At 49.1% G+C, this 20,705-nt stretch overlaps 9 protein-coding genes across 9 annotated transcripts; 5 read left to right on the top strand and 4 right to left on the bottom strand.

Moving 5' to 3' along the window:
- Positions 1–1,564: 1,564 nt before the first annotated feature.
- On the top strand, positions 1,565–5,896 carry N7533_009445 (putative membrane-tethered transcription factor (SPT23); the record flags this gene model as incomplete). Its single annotated transcript, XM_057106095.1, has 3 exons — positions 1,565–2,257; positions 2,317–5,715; positions 5,765–5,896. The coding sequence occupies 3 exons, from the start codon at positions 1,565–1,567 to the stop codon at positions 5,894–5,896; spliced, it is 4,224 nt and encodes a 1,407-aa protein (XP_056957544.1).
- Positions 5,897–6,326: 430 nt separating this feature from the next.
- N7533_009444 (M24 family metallopeptidase) lies at positions 6,327–7,028 on the bottom strand (the record flags this gene model as incomplete). Its single annotated transcript, XM_057106094.1, has 1 exon — positions 6,327–7,028. The coding sequence occupies one exon, from the start codon at positions 7,026–7,028 to the stop codon at positions 6,327–6,329; it is 702 nt and encodes a 233-aa protein (XP_056957543.1).
- Positions 7,029–7,425: 397 nt separating this feature from the next.
- N7533_009443 (uncharacterized protein) lies at positions 7,426–9,225 on the bottom strand (the record flags this gene model as incomplete). Its single annotated transcript, XM_057106093.1, has 1 exon — positions 7,426–9,225. The coding sequence occupies one exon, from the start codon at positions 9,223–9,225 to the stop codon at positions 7,426–7,428; it is 1,800 nt and encodes a 599-aa protein (XP_056957542.1).
- A 1,158-nt stretch (positions 9,226–10,383) lies between these two features.
- N7533_009442 (CRAL-TRIO domain-containing protein) lies at positions 10,384–11,994 on the top strand (the record flags this gene model as incomplete). The annotated part of the gene is made up of 4 exons (XM_057106092.1): positions 10,384–11,139; positions 11,207–11,248; positions 11,310–11,409; positions 11,471–11,994. 4 exons carry the CDS (start codon positions 10,384–10,386, stop codon positions 11,992–11,994), a joined length of 1,422 nt encoding a protein of 473 aa, XP_056957541.1.
- Positions 11,995–12,417: 423 nt separating this feature from the next.
- On the top strand, positions 12,418–13,002 carry N7533_009441 (PaaI family thioesterase; the record flags this gene model as incomplete). Its single annotated transcript, XM_057106091.1, has 1 exon — positions 12,418–13,002. The coding sequence occupies one exon, from the start codon at positions 12,418–12,420 to the stop codon at positions 13,000–13,002; it is 585 nt and encodes a 194-aa protein (XP_056957540.1).
- A 785-nt stretch (positions 13,003–13,787) lies between these two features.
- On the top strand, positions 13,788–15,125 carry N7533_009440 (uncharacterized protein; the record flags this gene model as incomplete). Its single annotated transcript, XM_057106090.1, has 1 exon — positions 13,788–15,125. One exon carries the CDS (start codon positions 13,788–13,790, stop codon positions 15,123–15,125), a length of 1,338 nt encoding a protein of 445 aa, XP_056957539.1.
- A 44-nt stretch (positions 15,126–15,169) lies between these two features.
- N7533_009439 (uncharacterized protein) lies at positions 15,170–15,773 on the bottom strand (the record flags this gene model as incomplete). The annotated part of the gene is made up of 3 exons (XM_057106089.1): positions 15,170–15,263; positions 15,341–15,561; positions 15,621–15,773. 3 exons carry the CDS (start codon positions 15,771–15,773, stop codon positions 15,170–15,172), a joined length of 468 nt encoding a protein of 155 aa, XP_056957538.1.
- A 1,485-nt stretch (positions 15,774–17,258) lies between these two features.
- Positions 17,259–18,428, top strand: N7533_009438 (uncharacterized protein; the record flags this gene model as incomplete). Its single annotated transcript, XM_057106088.1, has 1 exon — positions 17,259–18,428. One exon carries the CDS (start codon positions 17,259–17,261, stop codon positions 18,426–18,428), a length of 1,170 nt encoding a protein of 389 aa, XP_056957537.1.
- A 132-nt stretch (positions 18,429–18,560) lies between these two features.
- On the bottom strand, positions 18,561–20,636 carry N7533_009437 (uncharacterized protein; the record flags this gene model as incomplete). Its single annotated transcript, XM_057106087.1, has 7 exons — positions 18,561–18,898; positions 18,975–19,342; positions 19,401–19,757; positions 19,815–20,021; positions 20,074–20,197; positions 20,265–20,398; positions 20,473–20,636. 7 exons carry the CDS (start codon positions 20,634–20,636, stop codon positions 18,561–18,563), a joined length of 1,692 nt encoding a protein of 563 aa, XP_056957536.1.
- Positions 20,637–20,705: the final 69 nt, after the last annotated feature.

Here is a 20,705-nt window from a genome sequence, read left to right as displayed (position 1 = left end):
AGGGCCCTGAAGCGCCACTGGCATGCTGGAGCTCAAGAACGAAATCCTACGCTAGATGGCGCCGCATGGCACTGACCCTTCGAGATTGCGTCGAACAAGGGACTAGCGCGCTCTGGATTGTTGAGGACGACCGTCCTACAAAGGCTATTGCATGTATGGAAGTCAAATCTGCAGCCACGGCAAGCCTCCAGGGGTCTCTATCAACGAGGCGGGTGCAGAGATATATATGTGTGGATGTGTGTGAGCGTCTGGCCGGCCGAGATGCCCACTACAAGTCTCCAGGGCTTGAATGAGACATTCCACGGCATTGCCCATTAGTCTTCATAGCTGAGTGGCGGCATCCGGCATCGGCGGTCATCGTCCAGACCAATTGGCGCGTACCAACAAGACACATGAGGCATTTCACTCTTTGCTGGAAAAGTCGCCGCTAGCCGGGGTCATGATGTGCGCAAGTGCGGGTGTGGGTATGGGTGTATGTACTCCGACAAACGGAGTACTACTGTAGGAATGTGTGTATCATGTTAAGATCTTAATCCAAACGGCAGACTGTGACACGGACGGCCTAGATATACTCTGGAACAAGGCACTGGGGATGTCCCCTCCCAAATCGGGGATCTTGGGAGTAGGCGATAGTGGCACAAGCCGCGACTGGAGTGACACACGCAAGAGATTTCGTATCTTAGAACCGATAACCCGCGTTCGTCATCGGTCGTGGCTTGCATGCGCCCGATACCGAGACCATGCTAGTCGGGAGGGTGAGGGGGGTTGATGGGGGAAACCGGGAGCGAAGATCCTCCCCAGTATCAACGGCATCGTGGGTCTCGAGTTGAGAGGCGCTCTAGTTGAACACGAGGACTGGGGTGGGACGGTCGATCTTTCGTCCTACACCGCAGGGCCATATGGAATGGAAATCGAAGAGCACAGAATCCTGACTGGTGGAGGCGAGGGATGAGAGCGAATCAGAAAGGCGAACCAAATAAAAACCGGCCGGGGATTGGTTGTTAGTCACCGCTGTGTTGAATATGTGTACACAGAGTAGGGGAAGTACAGAGGGTACAATTATGATAGGAGAGCGGAATATAATATAATAAATTATGGAAAATAGACTAGAAAATAGAGATAACTCATAGGTAAGTCAGTAATGTAAATATCAGAAATACTCTGTATGTATTCCCTAGGCCATGCTGACAGCCTTAGGTTGAGAGTTTCTGCCGGTCTGGATCGGCACTCACACTTTTCCCGCCTCCTTTCTCCCTCAGACTCCACTAAGGCAGTCACTTTCCCCCATCCACACTTAGCCCCCCCCCATTCTTCCTTTCGTCAAGGAGTCATGGTCGTTGCAGGCCGGTCCTGGTATATATCCGTTTAACTGTTCCTCGATCTCCTTTCGAACCCTTGGTCTTGTGTCCGCTCGCGAGATCATTCACCAATCCACCGGCGCCCACCAACCCCAACAATCACACACGCGACAATCTATCTGTCAACGTTATACACGGCGTGAGGATAGTTGGCAGTCTTCGCCTCTCATTGCTCTCAAACCGTCGAAAACGAGGGATTACGAAGCATGGGATCGATCGAGGCGCCTTCTTCCCCCGCATTCCCTTCCCTAGACCCCGTCATCATGGACGACGAGATGGAGTCCGCCTTTGTCAATGCCAACATGGATTTCCTCGACCCGACCCAACTCGACATGCCTTCCGGCTCAGGTGCTGGGGGTGATTTTGACGACTTGTTTGCCCGAGCCACCAATTCCCGCCCGAACGGAGTCGCGGAGCCCTCCAAGCACTACCAAGATCAACACCCCCTGAGACAACCCCCAGTTATGACTGCAGATTCCCCCGCCGAGTCGCCCGATGCGTCCAGTCGCAGCTCATCCTCCGAGTCTCCGAGGAATCACTTACGACAAGCCTCAATCGCTTCTACAAACTCCGCAGCGCATAGCGAAAATCCGCTGACATCCACGGGCTACTCAGCAGAGGACTGGATGCGTCCGGAACTGTCGTCAGTCAAGGAAGAGTCTCCGTTTAATATCGAACCGTCTTTCCCCATAGATGGTGGGTATTCCATGGATCCCGACCTCGAAACAAGTAATCAAGCCATGGACGCGGCATTTGATTTTGAGAGCGCCGCGAGCAGCCCCAGCCCACTGAAGATCGAGAATTCTCAACCGCCCAGCAGCCAGAAACCTACAAAATCACAAATATGGAGCCCTTCGCCCGTATCAGCCGTTCCCCCTCAGAACAGTGCAGCACCTCCGGTGAGTCAATTCCAACATGATCTTATAGGTGAGCACTCTAATTTGGATATACAATTTAGGCACATGCACCCGCATCTCCACTTTTCGCTTTTGGAGTAAAGGAACAGTCACCATTTTCAGGGGTCTTCCGGAATGATCACGAGAAGCTGTCCGCTTCCCAATGGAATGGCCAGTCTCCCTCGTCAATTTTGGAAGAAAGCTTTGGTGGCATCAATATGAATGGCAGGTCTCCATTGAATTCCATGTCGCCAAACATGAGATTCAGCTCGCCGAGCTCCTACCCATTTCCTGTCAACTTTGCCTCGTCCCCGGCCCAGACCGATCCCGCAAACTCACCACAGCCTGTTCTCACTGTCCACCCGACTTCCCTCAAGTCCCGCGTCGAAACGCAAATTCCGATCCGATTGACCCTTTCTCCGCTGCCGGCCAGCGTCAAGAAGCTGCGCCTTCCATCCCACACTATCTCGAAACTCAAATTTCTCGCCCCTCCCTCCACCGAACCTACTCCCGACACCCTTCAACTATATACGAGTTTAGTTTGCACAAGCGCCATGCAAGACCGAGAAAAGTTAAAACGAGCCTTTGCGCGCACAAGAAGCGACAGATATCATTCGGGGGTAAATGGTCCTGACGAGGAGCGACCTCTAGACGGTGGGGATGTGAAAATCTGCACGGGATGCATTCAACGAGAACGGAAACGTGCCTCTCGGAAGAAGCAACGGAAGCCAGAGGAGGACGAACTATTCCAGAAGGATGAGGAAAAGAGGGTCATCGTTTTCAACACAAGTGAAATCAAGGAATGGGCAGAACCACCAAAGAACGCTTCAACTGGTTATGGTGATATGCCTCCCGCCCCGCCTGGATCAATGCAAGTGGAGCTCCCGATGCGCATCGCATGCTACTGCCGACACCAGAACGAGAAACTGGGTTTCCAGGTCATGTTCACTGTGAAGGATTATCAAAACAACGTGGTGGCCCAGGCGATAACTAACTCGATCATGATTACCGATGACCACAAAACCCAAGCACCCTCAGCGCCCGCGCCTGCTGGACCCTCGCCCGCTTTGCCTGATGGCCTGCCGGGTGTAGGAGTCTTCTCCTCGGGATCGAACGGCGAGGGCAAACCTTCAAATGGTGCATTTGCTACTCCCCAGTCACCAACCGACCTACAGGGCCTCCAGCAACGATTTAGCTCACAGTATCAGCTCACGACCAACTCGTTCGCCACCACTCAACCAAATGGTGGACCCTCGAGCTCGCAGACACCTCGCAGTCTTTCAAGACAGGCCTCGCCGACAGACTTCCCAGGACCCCAGACCAAACGACGGAAGCACAGCAGCTCCGGGCGATTGCCTTCGGAGCTGACCATGACTCGCATGGAGACACCCCAGTCATCTAGCTCAGCAATGGCCGCTGCTCAGCTCGCGGCAGCTCGGGGATATGCTTCGCCAACGGAACGGCCATTCGTTACCCCAACGTCCATGTCTGGACAGTACGGCAATGGGCCACCCACTCCAAACCAAAATAGCGATAATAATCCCTTTTTTAACCCCACACCGGCTCAACGACAAAGTCTGGATAGTCTTGCCCATCAATCTCTGGTGTCTGCACCAAACTCTGCACAGCCTAGTCGTCCTGGGACGCCCGGTGCTTCTGGCCGTAACAGTTTCCAGGATCCAAACCTTGCACTTGGTCTTGGCGGTGCGCCTACAACCCAAGTTTGGCCTTCCATATCCCAAGCTCCAAGCCGACTGCCCTCGGTTATTCACAAGCTTGTGCCTGCAGAGGGCTCAATAACTGGAGGCACAGAAGTTACGCTGCTGGGAAGTGGCTTTTATCCCGGAATGGAGGTTGTCTTTGGCGATACGCTCGCAACAACTACCACATTCTGGGGCGACAAATGTTTGAATTGCTTGACTCCCCCAGCTCTTCAACCTGGGCTGGTGTCTGTCGTATTTAAGCATGAACACCCGACTTTCGGGCAGGTTCAACAAGCGCAACCATTAATGCCCAAGCAACAATTATTCTTCCGATATGTGGACGACCGTGAACTTCAAATGTACCGCCTGGCGTTGAACATCCTTGGCCAGAAGTTGGGCAGCCAAGCGGACGCGTTCCAAACTGCCCAGCAAATCATGGGAAGCGACCCGAATGCTTTCTTCAACATGCAGAAGGACATGCAAGGTGGCGGTTCTTCCGGTGGCCATCAACGCCAGGTCCCCGGAATGGATTCTCAAGGGAAGCTCAGTGATCTTGATTCTAAGATGTTGACTTACCTAGAATTCATCGACTTGGACGATAGCCCACGATCAGCTCGCTACAACTCCCGCAGCACCACTGGCCAGACTCTTCTGCACTTTGCAGCTTCTTTGGGTCTAACTCGATTTGTTGCGGGACTTTTAGCCCGTGGCGCTAATCCAGATGTCCAGGACAGCACTGGAAATGTTCCCATGCACTTCGCTGCTCTACATGGCCATGCTCACATTGTTCATCGACTGCGACTCATCGGGGCCAATGCCAATGCCCGCAGTGTGCGTGGATTTACGCCGGCGGACCTCGCAACAACGTTGCCTGCCCACCAAGCTGCTTTGCTGCCGTCCCGACACTACCGGTCTCGCAGCGTCGGTTCACTTTCTTCTCGCCGCAGACACAGTAGCTCAGCTAGCCTCAACTCGCTCTGGGAAGCCTCTTCAGCTTCTGGCTCTCTTGGCCATGCTGTTGATGACTCTGATGACCTGGATGATTCCGAAGAGCTGGACAGCGATGATTCCGAAGCCCCATTATTCTTCAGTTCATCCCGTCGATCAAGCATGCATCAAGACGCCATTCCTCCGGTCGTGGATACTGGTGAACAACCCGCGGCACCTGATACTCGTGGCTTCTCTCCACCTGCAGCCATTGTCGCCTGGCAGAACCATCTGACTGCACAAATCCATCAGTTCCAACAGAGTGTGTCCAACGCCTTCCCTAATATGCCAGCGCTACCTCCCATGCCCGCTCTTCCCGATTATCAGGCCAATCAAATGATGCGTCGCATCACTAACCTGGTACCCCAACGCCCGGCTACTCGTGGAGATGGCTGGTGGGACTATCTGAAGGGTAATGCTGCCCCGACCCAGAATCTTCCGCCTTCGTACGATGAGCTATATCCGCACCAGCAGAATAAGGAGCACGAATCATCTGAAATAAAGAAGTCTGCACTTCTTCAGGCCGCCACAGAGGCAGCCCTGGATCAGCATTTCGAGGCACAGAGCAATGCCGCCGCCTCATCTTCTGCCTCTGCATCTGCTCCAACAGTAATTGCCCAAGCTGAACCTGTCCAAATCGTCAAGGATGATCTCAAGGATATTACAATTGGGAGCAAGGTGATTTCTCGCGAGCAACAGAAACATTTGCGCGAGCACCAAGCCCGACGTATGAAGGGATTGGGTAGCGACCGCAACCTATACTTTATTTGGGTAAGTCACCTTATCTACCTCCACTTGAAATCTTACTAATTCGTTATAGATTCCCCTACTGCTTTTGGTTATCTGTGCTTGGATGCGCAACTTTGTGCCTGGTATTTGGCAAGGCGTTACGGACGGCTTTGAATTTGTGAAGGCCCGCTCTACACAGCGGGCTGTGGAACTGGGATTTTAGGATACTTTCATCTGTTTTTATTTTCTTCCCCTTGGTCATTCTTGGTCCACATCTTGCAGACCCGGAGTTTTTTTGTCTCAGCGTGACCCTAGCCCCCCTTTCTGTTGGCTCTTTGTTTTCTTTTGTTTCTGCGTTTAATGACAGGCTACGACCATACATACATTTAAGCTTGCAGAGGCGAATTAGCCTCTTTACTTAGGCATAGACAAATACTATCATCTTCAACACAATTTCCATCGAGACTCCGGTTTCGAGCCCCGGTGCAGAAAATACCAGTATTTCTTAGTCGTATAAAGTCTCCAGATCTACGAGTGAAGATTCAAAATTGCATCTTTTCTTATTCCACACATCGAGCGATTTCTCGCCATAGCCATTTGATCGGAGGCATCCAGCTAGTTGCATCAACCCATTCAGTCTTTTATCATAGCTCTTAGTCGATAGTCATAAGTTGCTCATAAAAGCCACCAAACTTATGCACCGGATCATGAAGATGAATCTCCAAGATCCAATGACGCTTATGACCATCCTTCCCAACCGAGCTGATCTTCTCCGAATTCCCCTTCTTAACATAAAGCTTAATCTTATCCTGAGGAATGCGCTCATGAGGAAAAGAGCCAACAATATGTCCCGCAAGGTCAGCACCGAACTGGAACCCAGCCTGCTCAGCCTCCTTGCACGCAATATCATACAGCTCCTCGCCCGTCATATCGGGCCTCTCCCAATACAGCGCCTTCACCTTCAGCCAAATCGGCTCCAGCGCATCCCGAAGCCGAATCTTATGCGGGTCGTTGCCGAGAACGTATGTCCGGCCGAAATCAGCCTCCCACGCCTCGAAGACGGGACCCAGGTCTACGACGAGAATGTCGTCTTCTTCGATTATGCGGTCGGGAGGGTTCTCGGCGAAGGGGCTGAGGGTGTTTGGTCCGCTGCGAATCACGCGCTTGTGCCAGTGAGAGCGGACGCCGAGGGTTTCGCCTAGATCGTAGATTTCTTTATTCAGTTGCTTCTCGCTGATGCCGGGGCGGAGAAGTTGTTTTTCGATTTCTTCGAAGAGGATGACGGCTTTGTTTTGGGCTTCTAGGAGGTTGGTGGCTCGCGCGGCCTCTTCTGAACTGGAGTACTTCTCCGTCATCTTGAGGGTTGCTTGTATGGTGTTCGCAGGTGAGGTGATTTGCCGAGATTATAGGAAATACAAGGTGAGGGGTCGGGGAATTGGGGACCCCCCGTCGGATGGTTCTATCAGCTTCAGATCGTCACGTGTGAGGGGTATATGTATACTCTGACTCAGAGGAGTCCTCGAAATTGGCCGATGGCCTGTTGGGGAGAGTGCTAGTGGGGTAGTGAGTAGTAGTTGACTAGTTGTGGGGAGGTGAGATGTGGGGGAGATTGGCTTATCGTGAAGATTACTATTGGACCCGAAGCCAAAAAGCCCCGTTATTCTACCAGAAGAACATTCAAACTTGAAGTTGCCTACTTTAGAGATATTATTTCCCACTGATTTTGTACTATAACTTTCATTATTCTTGCTATCATGGCAGTGCACATGCTCCATTTTCTAGGGCAATTGATGATGATCTAGTATCACGGTTAAACCTGCGAAATTCGGCAAGACATTCTGGACTTTGCCATGACCAAGGAGTCCATGAACCAGTTGAGATAATGGGGTTCAAGGTACACCCATCGACTGCTTGTTGCGCATTGATATCCCATGGAAGGTGAAATACGGGATTTGGATGGTGGGCAGCGTCCACATTCATAACGCAAGCTGGACCCAACCCCATTCCATCTTTGAAGAAATTCAACCAGTCCGGGCTATCAGCCGCAGTTTGATTCCAGGGATCGTCGTCTCCATAAATGAAGAGACGCGCTTCGCGTTGTATAGACTCGTCTGTGATGGGCGATGCGGCCTGCTGTTGTTCACGCACAAATCGAATTAGGTGTTCTGTCAACTGCTCAAATGGAGTTGGCTGTGTAGTTTCTGCACTTTGAAATGTATCATGGACCCCGTGAGACTCATCTTCCCGAGAAGGGCCTTTACAGCGACTAGCACTGAAAGGGTATATGCCAGTTGACTCTGTGCCGATAAGATATGGAGGCATGGCATTATCGACGGCGAGCACCACTGCAGGATCAAGACCTCTACATCCCTTCCACTCCTTTATTTGAGTTCCCTGACGGTAGTGTGCTGCAAGATGGTCGTTTCTGTCTGCCCAGAGAGTGAAAGTTTCTGAGCAAAACCCGCATCTTGAATTGATTTGAGTGACCTCTGATTTCCATTTGGCAATGCCAATGACGGCATTTTGCGAGCCGTGGACTAGGCGTAGATGTTGAAGGAGATGATCCTTTCGATAGAATGTTCGAAGAGTAGTTGGTTTCTCTTGACACTCCATATACCGGTGTGACTGGATATGCTCCTCGGTAGGGGCTTCAACGTCACAAAACACACATCGCAAGATATCGGAAGTCTTATCTCGGTATGCAGGCCCAAATGGTGCACAGACCCAGCTCTCTAATGATAAGTGCAGTGTTTTTTCATGTCTTGTCCAATCGTGTTTTGATTTGAAAGTGTCTGTGCAGAACGTACACTGGAATGGACGCTCGTGCGCTGGCTTTCTATTACGAATCTGAGATATCGGAGATTTCTTGCGCTGGCGTCGGTGTCGGCGCCGCTTTGGCTCTCCAATATAAAATCGTCCAAACGATCCTGAGTTGCTTGAGCCAAAGCTATGGGCGGATGAAGCTGAGCTGCTGGAGGCACTTGACTCGGATGCTGCAATTGACGGGGTAGGTGGGCGAGATCCTGGAAAACGTTTCTTTGAAACCGCTGACTTTCCAGTAGCCTCTTGTAGCACTGCAGCGTCTGTGCCGATACACTGGGCAACAGAGGTCATGATATCTGTCAAATGTGCCGGCTCTGTTTCTGGCGGAGAATTCTTCCACCGGTCCATCGGACTGAGTGAGAGAGGTTCTTCGGGATGAGCATTATCAATTTCTAGAAAATCTTCACTGGCCCAATCTGTGTTTTCGGGAAATGAAAATGACAAGCCACTACTTGGTATTGGTAGTCCTTTTCCTGGTCCGTTGATGTCGTCCGTGCCAAAGGAATCAAGTGAACTTGTCGCAGAGAAGGTAAATATCGGATCGAGACTATCTTCCAACAAGTCAAATGGTTGGGAAATATTTGAAAATGTGCATTCTTCGAATGTCTTTTCAGGTGAGACGTTTAACGACTCGATGTCTTTCAGCCCGCCGCTGGCTATGTTACCACCGAGCGAATATTCAAGTTCTGGCTGATGGGACACTTGATCATTTGAGACATCCCAGTTCATGCAAGGCAGCGCAAAGAAACTATATAGCCCGTTAGCGCTCCCATGAAACCGGGAATTCCCGCTACTCCATTACTACTTACTCATCTTCTGATGCAGATGCTCCAGTTTCGAAGTAGGGTGATTCAATCCCCCGCGGTGGAGGCCATTGAAAATGGTCGATAAAGTCTTCTTCGCGAGGCGGTACGTTATCCTCCATCTCCATAGACGACATTTATCTATGGCGAATCATGCAATTTCCATATCGTGATGCTTGGGGATTGAAAGACGCTAAATTCTTAGTATTGGCCTAGGTGAAGATGCCCGCGATATGACTAATCTTCGCGCCTTTGGCATTACCAAATAAGGTAAAGCGTATCATCTTTGATAGAGTGAAAAAAAAAACCAACACAAATCTTCACAAAATGGCAAATACGTAAATAACATGAGATTCAGTGGCTGGGTTATGCTCTTCAGATGGAAATTAAGCCAACACTGACAAAATTTCTCGTCAAAATTAAGATAAACTACATTTGCACTGACCAAAGGAAATTCCCCACAAAACCATCAACCTTAAAAGTGCGGGGTCCTATGTTCAAGACCGCAATCTGTTTAAATCTCGCCCTATGAGTTTCCCCTACGCCATACAACATGAGTGCAAGTCACTCACATGTCCGAGGCGGAAATGCGGCATTGCCCTGAGAGGCTGCATCACAGTGATCGGCGCTTACCACTGCCGGTTGGACCCCGGGATAGTTCGTGTGACTTCGTGAACATGGCCCACACAGCCACGGACCTTAGTGCGCCAGCCATTCGAATTTCCTCTCGGGGTTTTGGTATTTAAAAAAAAAAAGCTGTGTAATGGCATTTCAGGCTGTGGTCTAGCGCCTTTGATGCTCAATATTACTGGTTCATCGCTATGCTTTTTTCAAGCTACTAAGACTGGCGTTAACACCATTTGACCCAGGGACCTGCAGCTACCCCTCTTCCTGCACTTAACTTCCATTAGCTATGCCGAGGCCGGCGATCATGAAAGAGGAGAAGGGGGTGGGAAAACAAAAGCAATCTCATGTGGAAGTGATAGATAGAGAAATCTCAGCCTTTCAAAACCCCCGCTAGTTGGGGCTTGGATGACGTTCTTTTTGTTTTGAGGTGCTTTACTTCTCCCCTATTCGACTCATCATGGCGGCCACCACAGAGACTTCTGGCTATATTGGCAGTCTGACATCTTCACAGGAAGAGAAGCTGCAAAGCTTTTGGGAAATTTTGATGCAATCCTGGGGCGCTGATGTTTCGGCCCCCAAAGACTCAAGCGCGTCAACACACTCGAACGGCTCAGGGTCAGCTCAACCACGCCGAAGATTGTTTTCTCTCGGTCGAGCACCAACCCAACCAACTGAGAACGAGACGGCGGCTATTCCACAGCAGTTTCACTCATCTCTCAAGAAGTTGAAAGCTGGTCCAAATGAAATCAAGGCAGTCAACTCGCTCTTGTTGAAATTGTCAGGGGATCGTCTTCGGTCGGCCTACCTGACTGTACTCAAGCAAGACCATGCGGATGCACTGCTTCTTCGTTTTCTTCGCGCCGAGAAGTGGAATGTTCCTAAGGCATGGATCAAATTCGTGTCGGCGCTCGATTGGCGGGTCAACGAATACAAGGTCGATGAGGAAGTTCTGATGAAAGGCGAATTGCATAACCTGGAGAAGTCGCGAGCAAAGGAAGACTCGCCCGAGAAGAAAGATGGAGAAGGCTTCATGCTTCAACTTCACACTGGCAAGGGTTATTTCCATGGTAAGGATAAATTCGGTCGGCCAATCTGTGTGGTCAGAGTGCGAACACACGATCCGAACTCTGCAACCAAGAAGGGTCTCAACGACTATATTGTCCAATGCATTGAAACAGTCCGACTGGTGCAGGTTCATCCTGTAGACACAATGGTAAGATTTGCTTGATGGATGATTCCTTGTGATCATATTGACCCGTGCTAACTCTCCCATCACTTAGACCATTGTCTTTGATCTCACTTCCTTCAGCCTATCAAACTGGGTATGCCATCATGCACGTCAAAGTTCCTCAATGAGCGCAACCACTAATTCCCACTGTCTAGGATTTCCCTCCGGTCAAATTCATCATTGAGATTTTCCAAGAAAGTTACCCGGAGTCTCTCGGAGCCATGATCTTTTACAATGCACCATGGATATTTTCTGGTGAGGTTCACAACTTCTTGTCCTAATTTTCGTCGGAACTAACTTCTCATCATCAATCCAGGGTTCTGGAAGCTTATCCAGGGAATCTTGGACCCGGTAGTGGCTGCGAAGGTTCACTTCATTAGTGGCGCCCAGGACCTACAGAAAATCATCCCCGAGGGACAGATAGTCAAAGAACTTGGAGGAAGTGAGGACTGGGAATATGAGTATATTGAGCCGGAGGCCAACGAAAATGACAAGCTGCTTGATGCTGAGACGCGGAGTACAATCCTTGCTGAAAGAGAGGAGCTTGGTAATGAGCTCTTTAGTCTCACTGCCAGTCTCATCTCCAACCCAGAGGACAAAACTTCACAGAGTCGCCGGGATGAGGTCATCAAGCAGCTCAGTGACAATTACTGGTCGCTTGACCCTTATGTACGGGCCAGAACCCTCCTGGACCGACAGGGGGTTATCCAAGGTGGTGGGAAAGTTGAATTCTACCCAGCCGCGAAGTCCTCAGTGACCAATGAGACAATCATCACGAATGAAAAGTCAGAGGGAGCGACCGAGCAAGTCAGCAAAGAGCCATTAGCTGCGGTTGCTTGAAGTGAAGGAATTAGAGGGAGAGATTGTGTTTTTCGTGGGGTCATGCTGCCAGTTCAAATTGAGTAAGAATGTTTGTTTCGGCTAGATTTATGGATTTATACTAGTACCTTGATACCTAAACTCGAACAATCTTTCAATGATTTTTCAACTTGAATATTATTGAGTAGGAGATACTAGTCCCTTTAACCATGCGTCCAAGAGATTTTTTTGCTACTATATAGCAGTCCATACCTCCCAAGGCGAGGTGTCAGCAACTTGAATTTCCCCGCAAGGCACCAGCACCAGCCCCTTTAAAGCTAGCCGAGTAAGCTGACCCCGCCCCTTCCGAGGTTGTTGTGGTTATTCCAAAGGTTATCCCATGACCACAGTGCCTCAACTTTGTTTTACCTCATACTGACTGATTATCTGCGTCTTTCTGCGAAAATGGATATAGACGATGCTTCTCGTTATCACTCGATTCCCTGGGTTTCAAAACTGCTGCAAGATACGGCTTTCGTGACAGTCCCTTCTACCAACAGAGACACCAAGTCCTCAACCGAGGATAGTCTTTTTTCAGTCACCCTCAAATCAAATGCTACACTATCGGGATTTCTTTCCCAATATCGACGGCCGACACTCACCTCCGGGTCCGGCGAGACTGGGAGCATAGACGAAGTTCGCATGATTTTCATCCTGGGTAGCAACCTCAATGGCTACCCTGGCGTCCTCCACGGAGGAATCGTGACAACTCTTTTGGATGAATGCACAGGCCTCCTCCTTGTCCTTCGCAGCAAGTACAAAGCTGGCGACGACGACGCTCTCGAGCCAGGCTCTAAGACGGTAACGGCGTACTTGAATACCAATTTCTTACGTCCGGTTCCGACCCCTGGTGCAATTGTTGTGTACGCAAAACTGGAGGAGACCAAGGAGAACCGGAAGTGGAAAATCAAGGGACGGGTATGTGATGAGGATGATCAGATTCTTGCAACGGCCGAATGTCTTTACGTGAAGTCTCGATCCAAAATTTAGAACTGCCTCTAGATTTTCTTTTCGAACAAGCCTAGGCGCCGAGCGTGCTTTCATTGCGAGTTCAAACACTATTTCAACTTCATTTTAAGAACTTGAGAATGCTGTTCAGGTCCACGAGTCACTAGGACATTGCTTTGTTTACTCTTTGCCGGTGCTTTATTGTGTTACTAAATCACAACATCCGCCGATGCATCCTTCAAGTATCAGATTTCTTTTCTTGCTCATCTGGGCGCATCTTGGTTGGCATACGCCCATGAACGCTGCAATTATAGGCCATCCAACGTACATAACAAATGTCGATCACCGGCAAGTCCGAATGGGGGCCGGGCGATATTGGCCCCCAGGGCCACGGAAAATAATGAGCATTATTTTCTCCACTCCTTGTTTCACGAGGAATGAATTACCATATTCCGATTAACTCCAGAGAAAAGAAAGTCAATCTTTCAAGCGATGTTACGGTCGGCCCGAAGTAGCTACGCGATTGAAGTGGGGGAGGTTGCATGTCGGTTCAGGAATTGGGTAATTGAGGTTACAAGGCTGGGGCAGGACTTTCCAAGGCAGCCCTGGACCGACGACGATCAGGAACTAGCACCTTCCAAGACCAATTGAAGGAGAGAGATCGGCGATTTTTGCGGAGATGGCCAAACGGAAACAAGCAAGCCCCTCCAAGAGGCCAGGGTTCCGGGTCCGAGCCCGCCCGCAGGAGAATGTCCATTCCAAACAATCATAAATAGAAGGATCTCGCGTGTCAAAACTGTTGTCGCACTTTTGAACCCCCATCTACCATGACGTTGTCACTTGCCCTTCTCACCCTTGGGCTTGGCCTAGAGGCTGCTGCGCGTCCGCTCTCAGCGGGCATGCAAAACATCAAGAATGTCGTGGTTCTGGTGCAAGAAAACCGATCATTTGATACTCTTGTCGGCGGGCTCACATACAACGACGATATTGATGGATTGGCCGGACGTGATACCCCCTTCTGTAACCCAGCCAACATCTCGCAGCCAGATGGCAAACAGATCTGCGGCAAGCCGACCGCCAACAATATCGCCAAAGATGACCCTGACCACACAATTTGGGGTGGAAACATGCAAGTCTTTGGAAAATATCTTCCCAGCTCCGATGATGAGTCGACGATGAAAGGTTTTGTGACCGAGCAAGACACATACTACAGTCTGGGAGGAGACACGTTGGAAGCATCCGAAGTCATCAACTATTATACTCCAGATCAAGTGCCAGTAACCAACGCGATGGCCGAGAACTTTGTCCTGTTCGACCGCTGGTTCGCCTCGATTCCTGGACCGACTGACCCCAACCGCGCATATTTGACTTCTGGTACTTCGCACGGCCAGGGAGGCAACACAGATCCCTTCTATGACTCGACTCTTCCTCAAAAATCCATCTTTCAGCAGCTGTCTGAAAATGATATTACCTGGATGAACTACGAAAACTCGACGGCCTCGAACCCGCCTTTCGCGCCTGATTCGATGTTCTACAAGTGGACCAAAGAAAACGGAAAGGACAAAACCAACGTTTTCCCCATTGATCGCTTCTATTCGGACGCCAAGGCAGGCAAGCTACCTCAATTCACATGGATCAACCCGGAGTGTTGTGAATTCATGTCAATGCATCCCAAGTCGCCTATCAACATGGGCGAGAACTTTATGAAGGGTGTCTATGAAGCTATTCGGAACTCGCCTCAATGGAACGAGACTCTTCTCATTGTCACTTGGGATGAGCACGGAGGTTTTGCTGACCACGTCCCCCCTCCAACCGGCGTTCCCCCAGGTGATGATATGACCTGGTCTGAAGCCCCGTCGAAGGATGGTACTGGTCTTGGTAATTACACTTTCAATTTCGACCGCTTGGGCATTCGAGTTCCAACAATGTTGATTTCTCCCTGGGTTGAGAAGGGTCATGTTGAGCACAAGGCAAGCAAAAATGATTATACGCATACATCTATTCTATCATTTGTGTCTGAGCTTTGGGGTTTGGATCCTCTGACTCCACGTGTGGAGTGGTCGCCTTCATTCAGCAGCTTGATCACCAACAACTACCGGGATAGCCCCGAGAAGCTCCCCGATGCCGCTGGTTATCCATTGAAGCATCAATTGCACTCTCATTGATGATATGTATAGTTGGTCATTGCTCTCAGCATTTCCCCAGCCTTTCATTTCCCTTCCATGTCTGATGGTGGCGATGAATGATGCTTGTGATAGCGACGCTCAAGAATAGAAATATAAGAAAGCATTCCATCGAGACTACTATAATGAAAGAAATTTCAGCATTAGTTCCCATAGAAGATAGAATTAAACGTTAGTGAAATGCAATTCTAACTCACAGTAATATAGCAACCAATGTGGCTATGATACCACCCAACGCTCGACTAGCCTCACTAGTGGCTCCCATCGTTGCCATGATTGTGATGATAAACAGTGCAAGCCAGAAAACGGTGTCGACAATGTTTAATATCATATTTGCTTTTGTACTTGCCCATTTCTTGAATCGTTCAACGTGGGCTGTCAGCATCTGATAGGCGAGAAATATTCCCGATTTGAGGCACTATTAGATTCGAATGAGCTGCGTCCGTAATAGGAATGGAATGTGTTTGAGATTATTACCACTGCGATCCCCCAACTATTCGCTCTGGTTGATGGTGTTCCTTTGATGGCCAAGCGTGAAATTGTCAAAATGAAGACAAGCAAAACCAGTCCGCCAATGATCATGTGAAGTCTGGGTTTGGTGACCGGTCGCCCGAGAATTGAAAGCTCCATTTTATTTGCAATTTTTCTTTTTGATCAGAGGGAATTTATTCTCTGCCTGGCTGGCACGGTGGGTTTCGCTTGCTTTTGGGCGGAATAAGACAACGTTAAGAAACTTGAATTATGTAGTTCACACAGCACAGAAAGGGAAAATCGACTCTTATAAATGCAAATCCTAGGTAACCAAATTCTCTCATTTTTAAGATCGTATTCGCATCATTAACCAGGTTTTACACAATTTTCAAAGGGCTTAGAAAGTTAGGCATGTATTGGAAAAAGCTGCTCGCTTTCGTATCGTTATCCAGATCGGGTCGCATATATGATCCACATTGCGGGCGTATGAATAGCAAATCCTGGAACAGCATCACCCAAAATAGGCTACTACTAGTTGCAACTTAGAATTTGATCGCCTTGAATAAATGGGGAATTTTCTTAATCATCAAGTGACGTTTTACTTTTCTAATACGTGTGAGAACCCATTTTTTAGGCATCCAGTTTTAACTTTCACTGTTACCATTACTCCGATAGTTTCAAGAACACCCTGGATACCGAATCTAAGCTCGAAGCGATGAAAATCATCAGCCTAATACTACTAGATGGTCGATACTAAATGACCATCTCGGTATGGCTTCCAGAGTACAGCGAACATGGCCTCCAGTAATTTGGAATTCCTTGAGACACGTCGCATGTCTTTTTCCAGAAACGACCAGACAGCGATGATTATGATGCTAGCCCCGGAGGACGGTTCGACCAGGGATCTTTGAACTATGATACGCAACCTCAAAACTCCTATAATATACTAGTAAATTTTGAATTAGAACGAAGGGATAGGCAATGGTTGGCCAGTGGGCTCCAGCCACAACCTTGTTTCAGACAATTCATCGAGAGGCTGAGATGAATTACTAGTAGGGCTTGAGCTAACTATACCGTTCCAGGCAGCGCTATTTTGGATGATAGTGTGGACTATTTTGGTCTGCGTGTGCATCCTGTTGGGTGGCTTGGCTTTTGCTGCACTTCAATCACACACCCTTCGGACTCTAGTGGCCAATAGAAGTCGTGATCCAGCCACGCTAATTCTTAGCATGAACGACTTGCATTGTCGCTAATTTATAGCCTATCAGACTCTGCCAGAGACTGTTGGATCAAACCCAAGTCCAATTTCAAGCTCCCGCTCCCGTTGCCGTCCTCTCCACACAGCCCCTCATACTTGCCCTCCTCATGCTTTTCGTCCAACCCTTAGTCTATTATAGGGTCTGGAGTCCAAGATCCTGTATCTATATATGCTTGCTATTTATTACAGGATGCATAGAACTAGTAGGGGTCATGTCTGCGCCACTGTGGCAGTGGCAGTGTTTCTTCCAACCTTGTGCCTCTGTAGCCGTCATCGTGATACAGTATATGAACTGAAGATTGTCACGAGTAGTGTAGGCCAACATCTCAATTCAAAAATTTACTTTACACTAAATTTGACATAATCATTCACCAGTTATCGTTGAAATGCCTTCGAGACAGTCTTCCACCACTTATTCCTCTCTGCCCCACCTTTCTACTATCATCAACCTTCAGCCGGAAGAGGAGCCATGGTGTGCTGGGTATGCTCCTTCACGAGGTCGTCGCTGCCATGCTAGAACAAACGCGAACGGCCGCAGATGTGCGATGGATATTCTCGACGAGGCAACCGAAGACCTCCGAGCCGGATATCCCATCTATGATCAACTGAAAGAATTAGCTCCACATGTACTATGTCGGAGGTTTCATCAAGACCAAGCATCGGGTCTTGCTCGTTGCTGGCGAGAAAAAGTAGACTCGTTTATCAAATCTCGACGACCCCCTCCGATACAAAGAACTGTCCAAATTACTACCGACACTCGCCGCCAAGTTCCCCGGGGGCAAACACCAGAAGAGCGAATGGAGGTTCTTGTGCGTGAAATGAAAGAAAGAATAGATGAGTTCTTAACGCTAAGAAGCTCTGGGGGATTCTCCGCCATTTCCCCGGATTCTCAAGTTGTTAATGATGCTCGACAAATGATGAGAATAGATGGAGCCATCAACAACACCTCTACCACCACCACCACCACAACCACCACCACCACTACTACTACCAATAACATTGCACAACCAAGGGGTGAATCAATAACACTTACTGGAACCCCTGTTCAGAGTTCGCCAGACCGCACAAGAGCCCAATACCCAAGAAACATTGGCAGTTCCCGCGGCATACTGGTTACATCTGGCCAAACCTCTAGCCACCGATCCGAGGCTACTACTACGATGCCACCTACCTCTGACTCAGACCAGCAATCCGTGAATATAGAGAGATCATCACGCTCGACTGAGTCGGTTAGCAATGCAACTGGTGTTGATCGTCGACCTGCGGAGGGAGAATGTGGAATATGCCTGTGTTCTTTGCAGGAACCTCAATCTTACGACACAGAAGATGAAGATGATAATGAAGATGATGATGAAGATGAAGACGAGATTGAAGAAGAAGATGATTATGATTATGATGAAGAGGATGAACAGGAATACTCTTCAGACGAAGAAGATGGACTGGTGTGGTGCAAAGCACAATGTGGTGTCAATTACCACAGAGAGTGCATCGACCAGTGGCTTGCATCAGGTCGCTATGATTCGTGCCCAACCTGTCGGAGCACGTGGCGAGATTGATTTTACTTTCCAAGGTTAACTGATACTGGGGAACACAGGGGAATAGAAGCGGGAGATAAATCTTGCAAATATTGAACGTTTACTAGCTTTCTTCAGCAGTCCGAGGTCTCCACTGAAATAAAAGAATACTTGCTATTCCGAAGCACTATGTGATCGTTCCTTTCTCGCAGCAAGTTGATGACCGGGCTTGATGAGTAGGAGAACAGCTGGTAGTTGTGCTGCTGCAAATCCGATCATAACCCTGAGCTGTGTGCTGTAGCTGCCAGCAAAAACGTTCTTTACCTCATCTTGTAAATAGATAGGCAAGCCTTTTATCGACTCCACATTTTCCAGGAATAGGTGCAGCTCATGCCTTGTTAATATACCCTCCAAGTGATACGCTAGGCGGCCATTCAGGATATTCGATGCTATGGCCAGACCAAGGGCTCCACCTAGAAACCGGAGTTGAACGACAAAGCCGGTCGCAATAGCTGTGGGGGAATTGCTACAGTTAGCCAATGTACTGCTAGTTGCTTGAAAATCAATAATTTGCTCGGGGAGAAATACTCAAGTCTCTATCCTCCACGATGTAAGGCGGCGCTAACACCAATATACCCATAGTTATACCCATACCGGCTCCGGCGATCACTTCATAAACAATATCTGTTGCGTGGAACCCACGAGAGCTAGCGATCGTTGAGAGAAGACCCACTCCCACAGTATGAAGCGTGCAGCCGACGAGCAAGGAATAAATAAAAGGAATACGACCACGTGAGCTGGCGATATTCACAAGACCAGCGGCGACTGCTCCAACGGCTGAATATCCGATCAAATATATACCAGCATCGAGTGGCGATTTACCCAATAGTAGTTGTGCTTGCTGTGGAACGTATACTAGTACCACGTTAAAGACTGCCCCGGTGACAAATGAGGAGCTGATAGTTCAGTGTTAGAAGGAGATGTTCGATAAGAATACTGCAATGGGCCACTCACATGAGAATTCCCATCCATGCACGGTCAAAAAACCAACGCTTTGGGAATATCGGATCTTGCTTGGGAACATCCGAGAGGTGCCACTCCCAGGCGAAGAAGCCGGCCCATGAAATGCCCGCAAGTACAAGGAGCGCGATTGCACTTCTCGAAGACCATTTAAATGCCAAATTGACCTCGTTCAAGACGGAGATGGTCAAAAATGTGCCCGAGACGAGAAGAAGTGATCCCACAAGATCGAGGTTAGCGAATGAGCGATACGAAGCGCGTGTTCTGAGCGAGGGGGTGTGTTGGTCGAGGCCGAAATTTTTCGGCATCGCAATAATGAGGATCACGATTGCAATCGCACACAAGGGGACACTGAGAGTGTTAGTGACATCGGTATAATATCGAAAATTTTGCTGCCTGTTCACATACTTGATGAAGAAAACCCATCTCCATGCTGCATCTTTTGCAAGAGCGCCTCCAAAAATCGGGCCAATCAAGGAAGCAAGAACAAGACAGAATGACATGAGCCCGCTATAGGTTGGAAGCTTTGTCTTTGGCGCTATTTCATAGATGCATAATATCGCCAGTGCGTAGACACCGGCGCCACCGATGCCCTGTAAGGCTCTGAATATTATACTGGAACCCAGAGTTAGGAAAGTTCAATCATTCAAGTGATATGTGATCTCACAGTTGGTTAACCGTTGTCGCACAGCCACATCCAATAGAGAATGCGAGCAGAATAACAAAAGCGGCTATGGTGGTGTATTTCCTCCCAAGAATATCACTGCTTTTTGTCCATAGTGCCATAGACCCTATGCGTATTCGAATGTCAGGAGGTGGGCCATCAGGCGGACAGGTAATTTCCGTTTATCTTCGTACCGGTGTATGTGGCGAGGTAGCCAGTGATGATCCAACTTCTCTTCTCAAAGCCTTCAAGGCTATCCGTGATATTCGTGAGGGACGAGCTCACAATCGTCACGTCCAGATTCGAGAGGAAGAATCCAATGAGGAGCCTTTATTCAAGAAACAGATTAGCCGTCCGCACTGAACTTCCCCGGAATCCTCCATCAACAATCGTCCTTCCTACCCTATTATGGTCAGAACCAGCCTCCATCCTGTCGGATAGACGATTTCGTTTCCTGGAGAAAGTGTTCTCTGTGCCGACCCCTTTTCTCCCTGAGTATCGACCCTGCCAGCACGTATCGGCTCCTCCTTCAGAACTGGCTCTGCAAACTGTATGCGACTAGACATGGCGATGAGGCCTGTGATGGGATCGGTTGAGCTTCACGTGTCGACGATGACTGAAGTGACAGCCATCGT

Source organism: Penicillium manginii (genome assembly GCF_028828005.1).
Source record: "Penicillium manginii strain IBT 31320 chromosome Unknown utg000006l:1.0-4164085.0:1.0-4166146.0, whole genome shotgun sequence".
In the NCBI taxonomy this organism is placed as follows: Eukaryota; Fungi; Ascomycota; class Eurotiomycetes; order Eurotiales; family Aspergillaceae; genus Penicillium; species Penicillium manginii.
The sequence above is the reverse complement of the archived record's forward strand: the minus strand, read 5'-3'. Positions and strand labels throughout refer to the sequence as shown.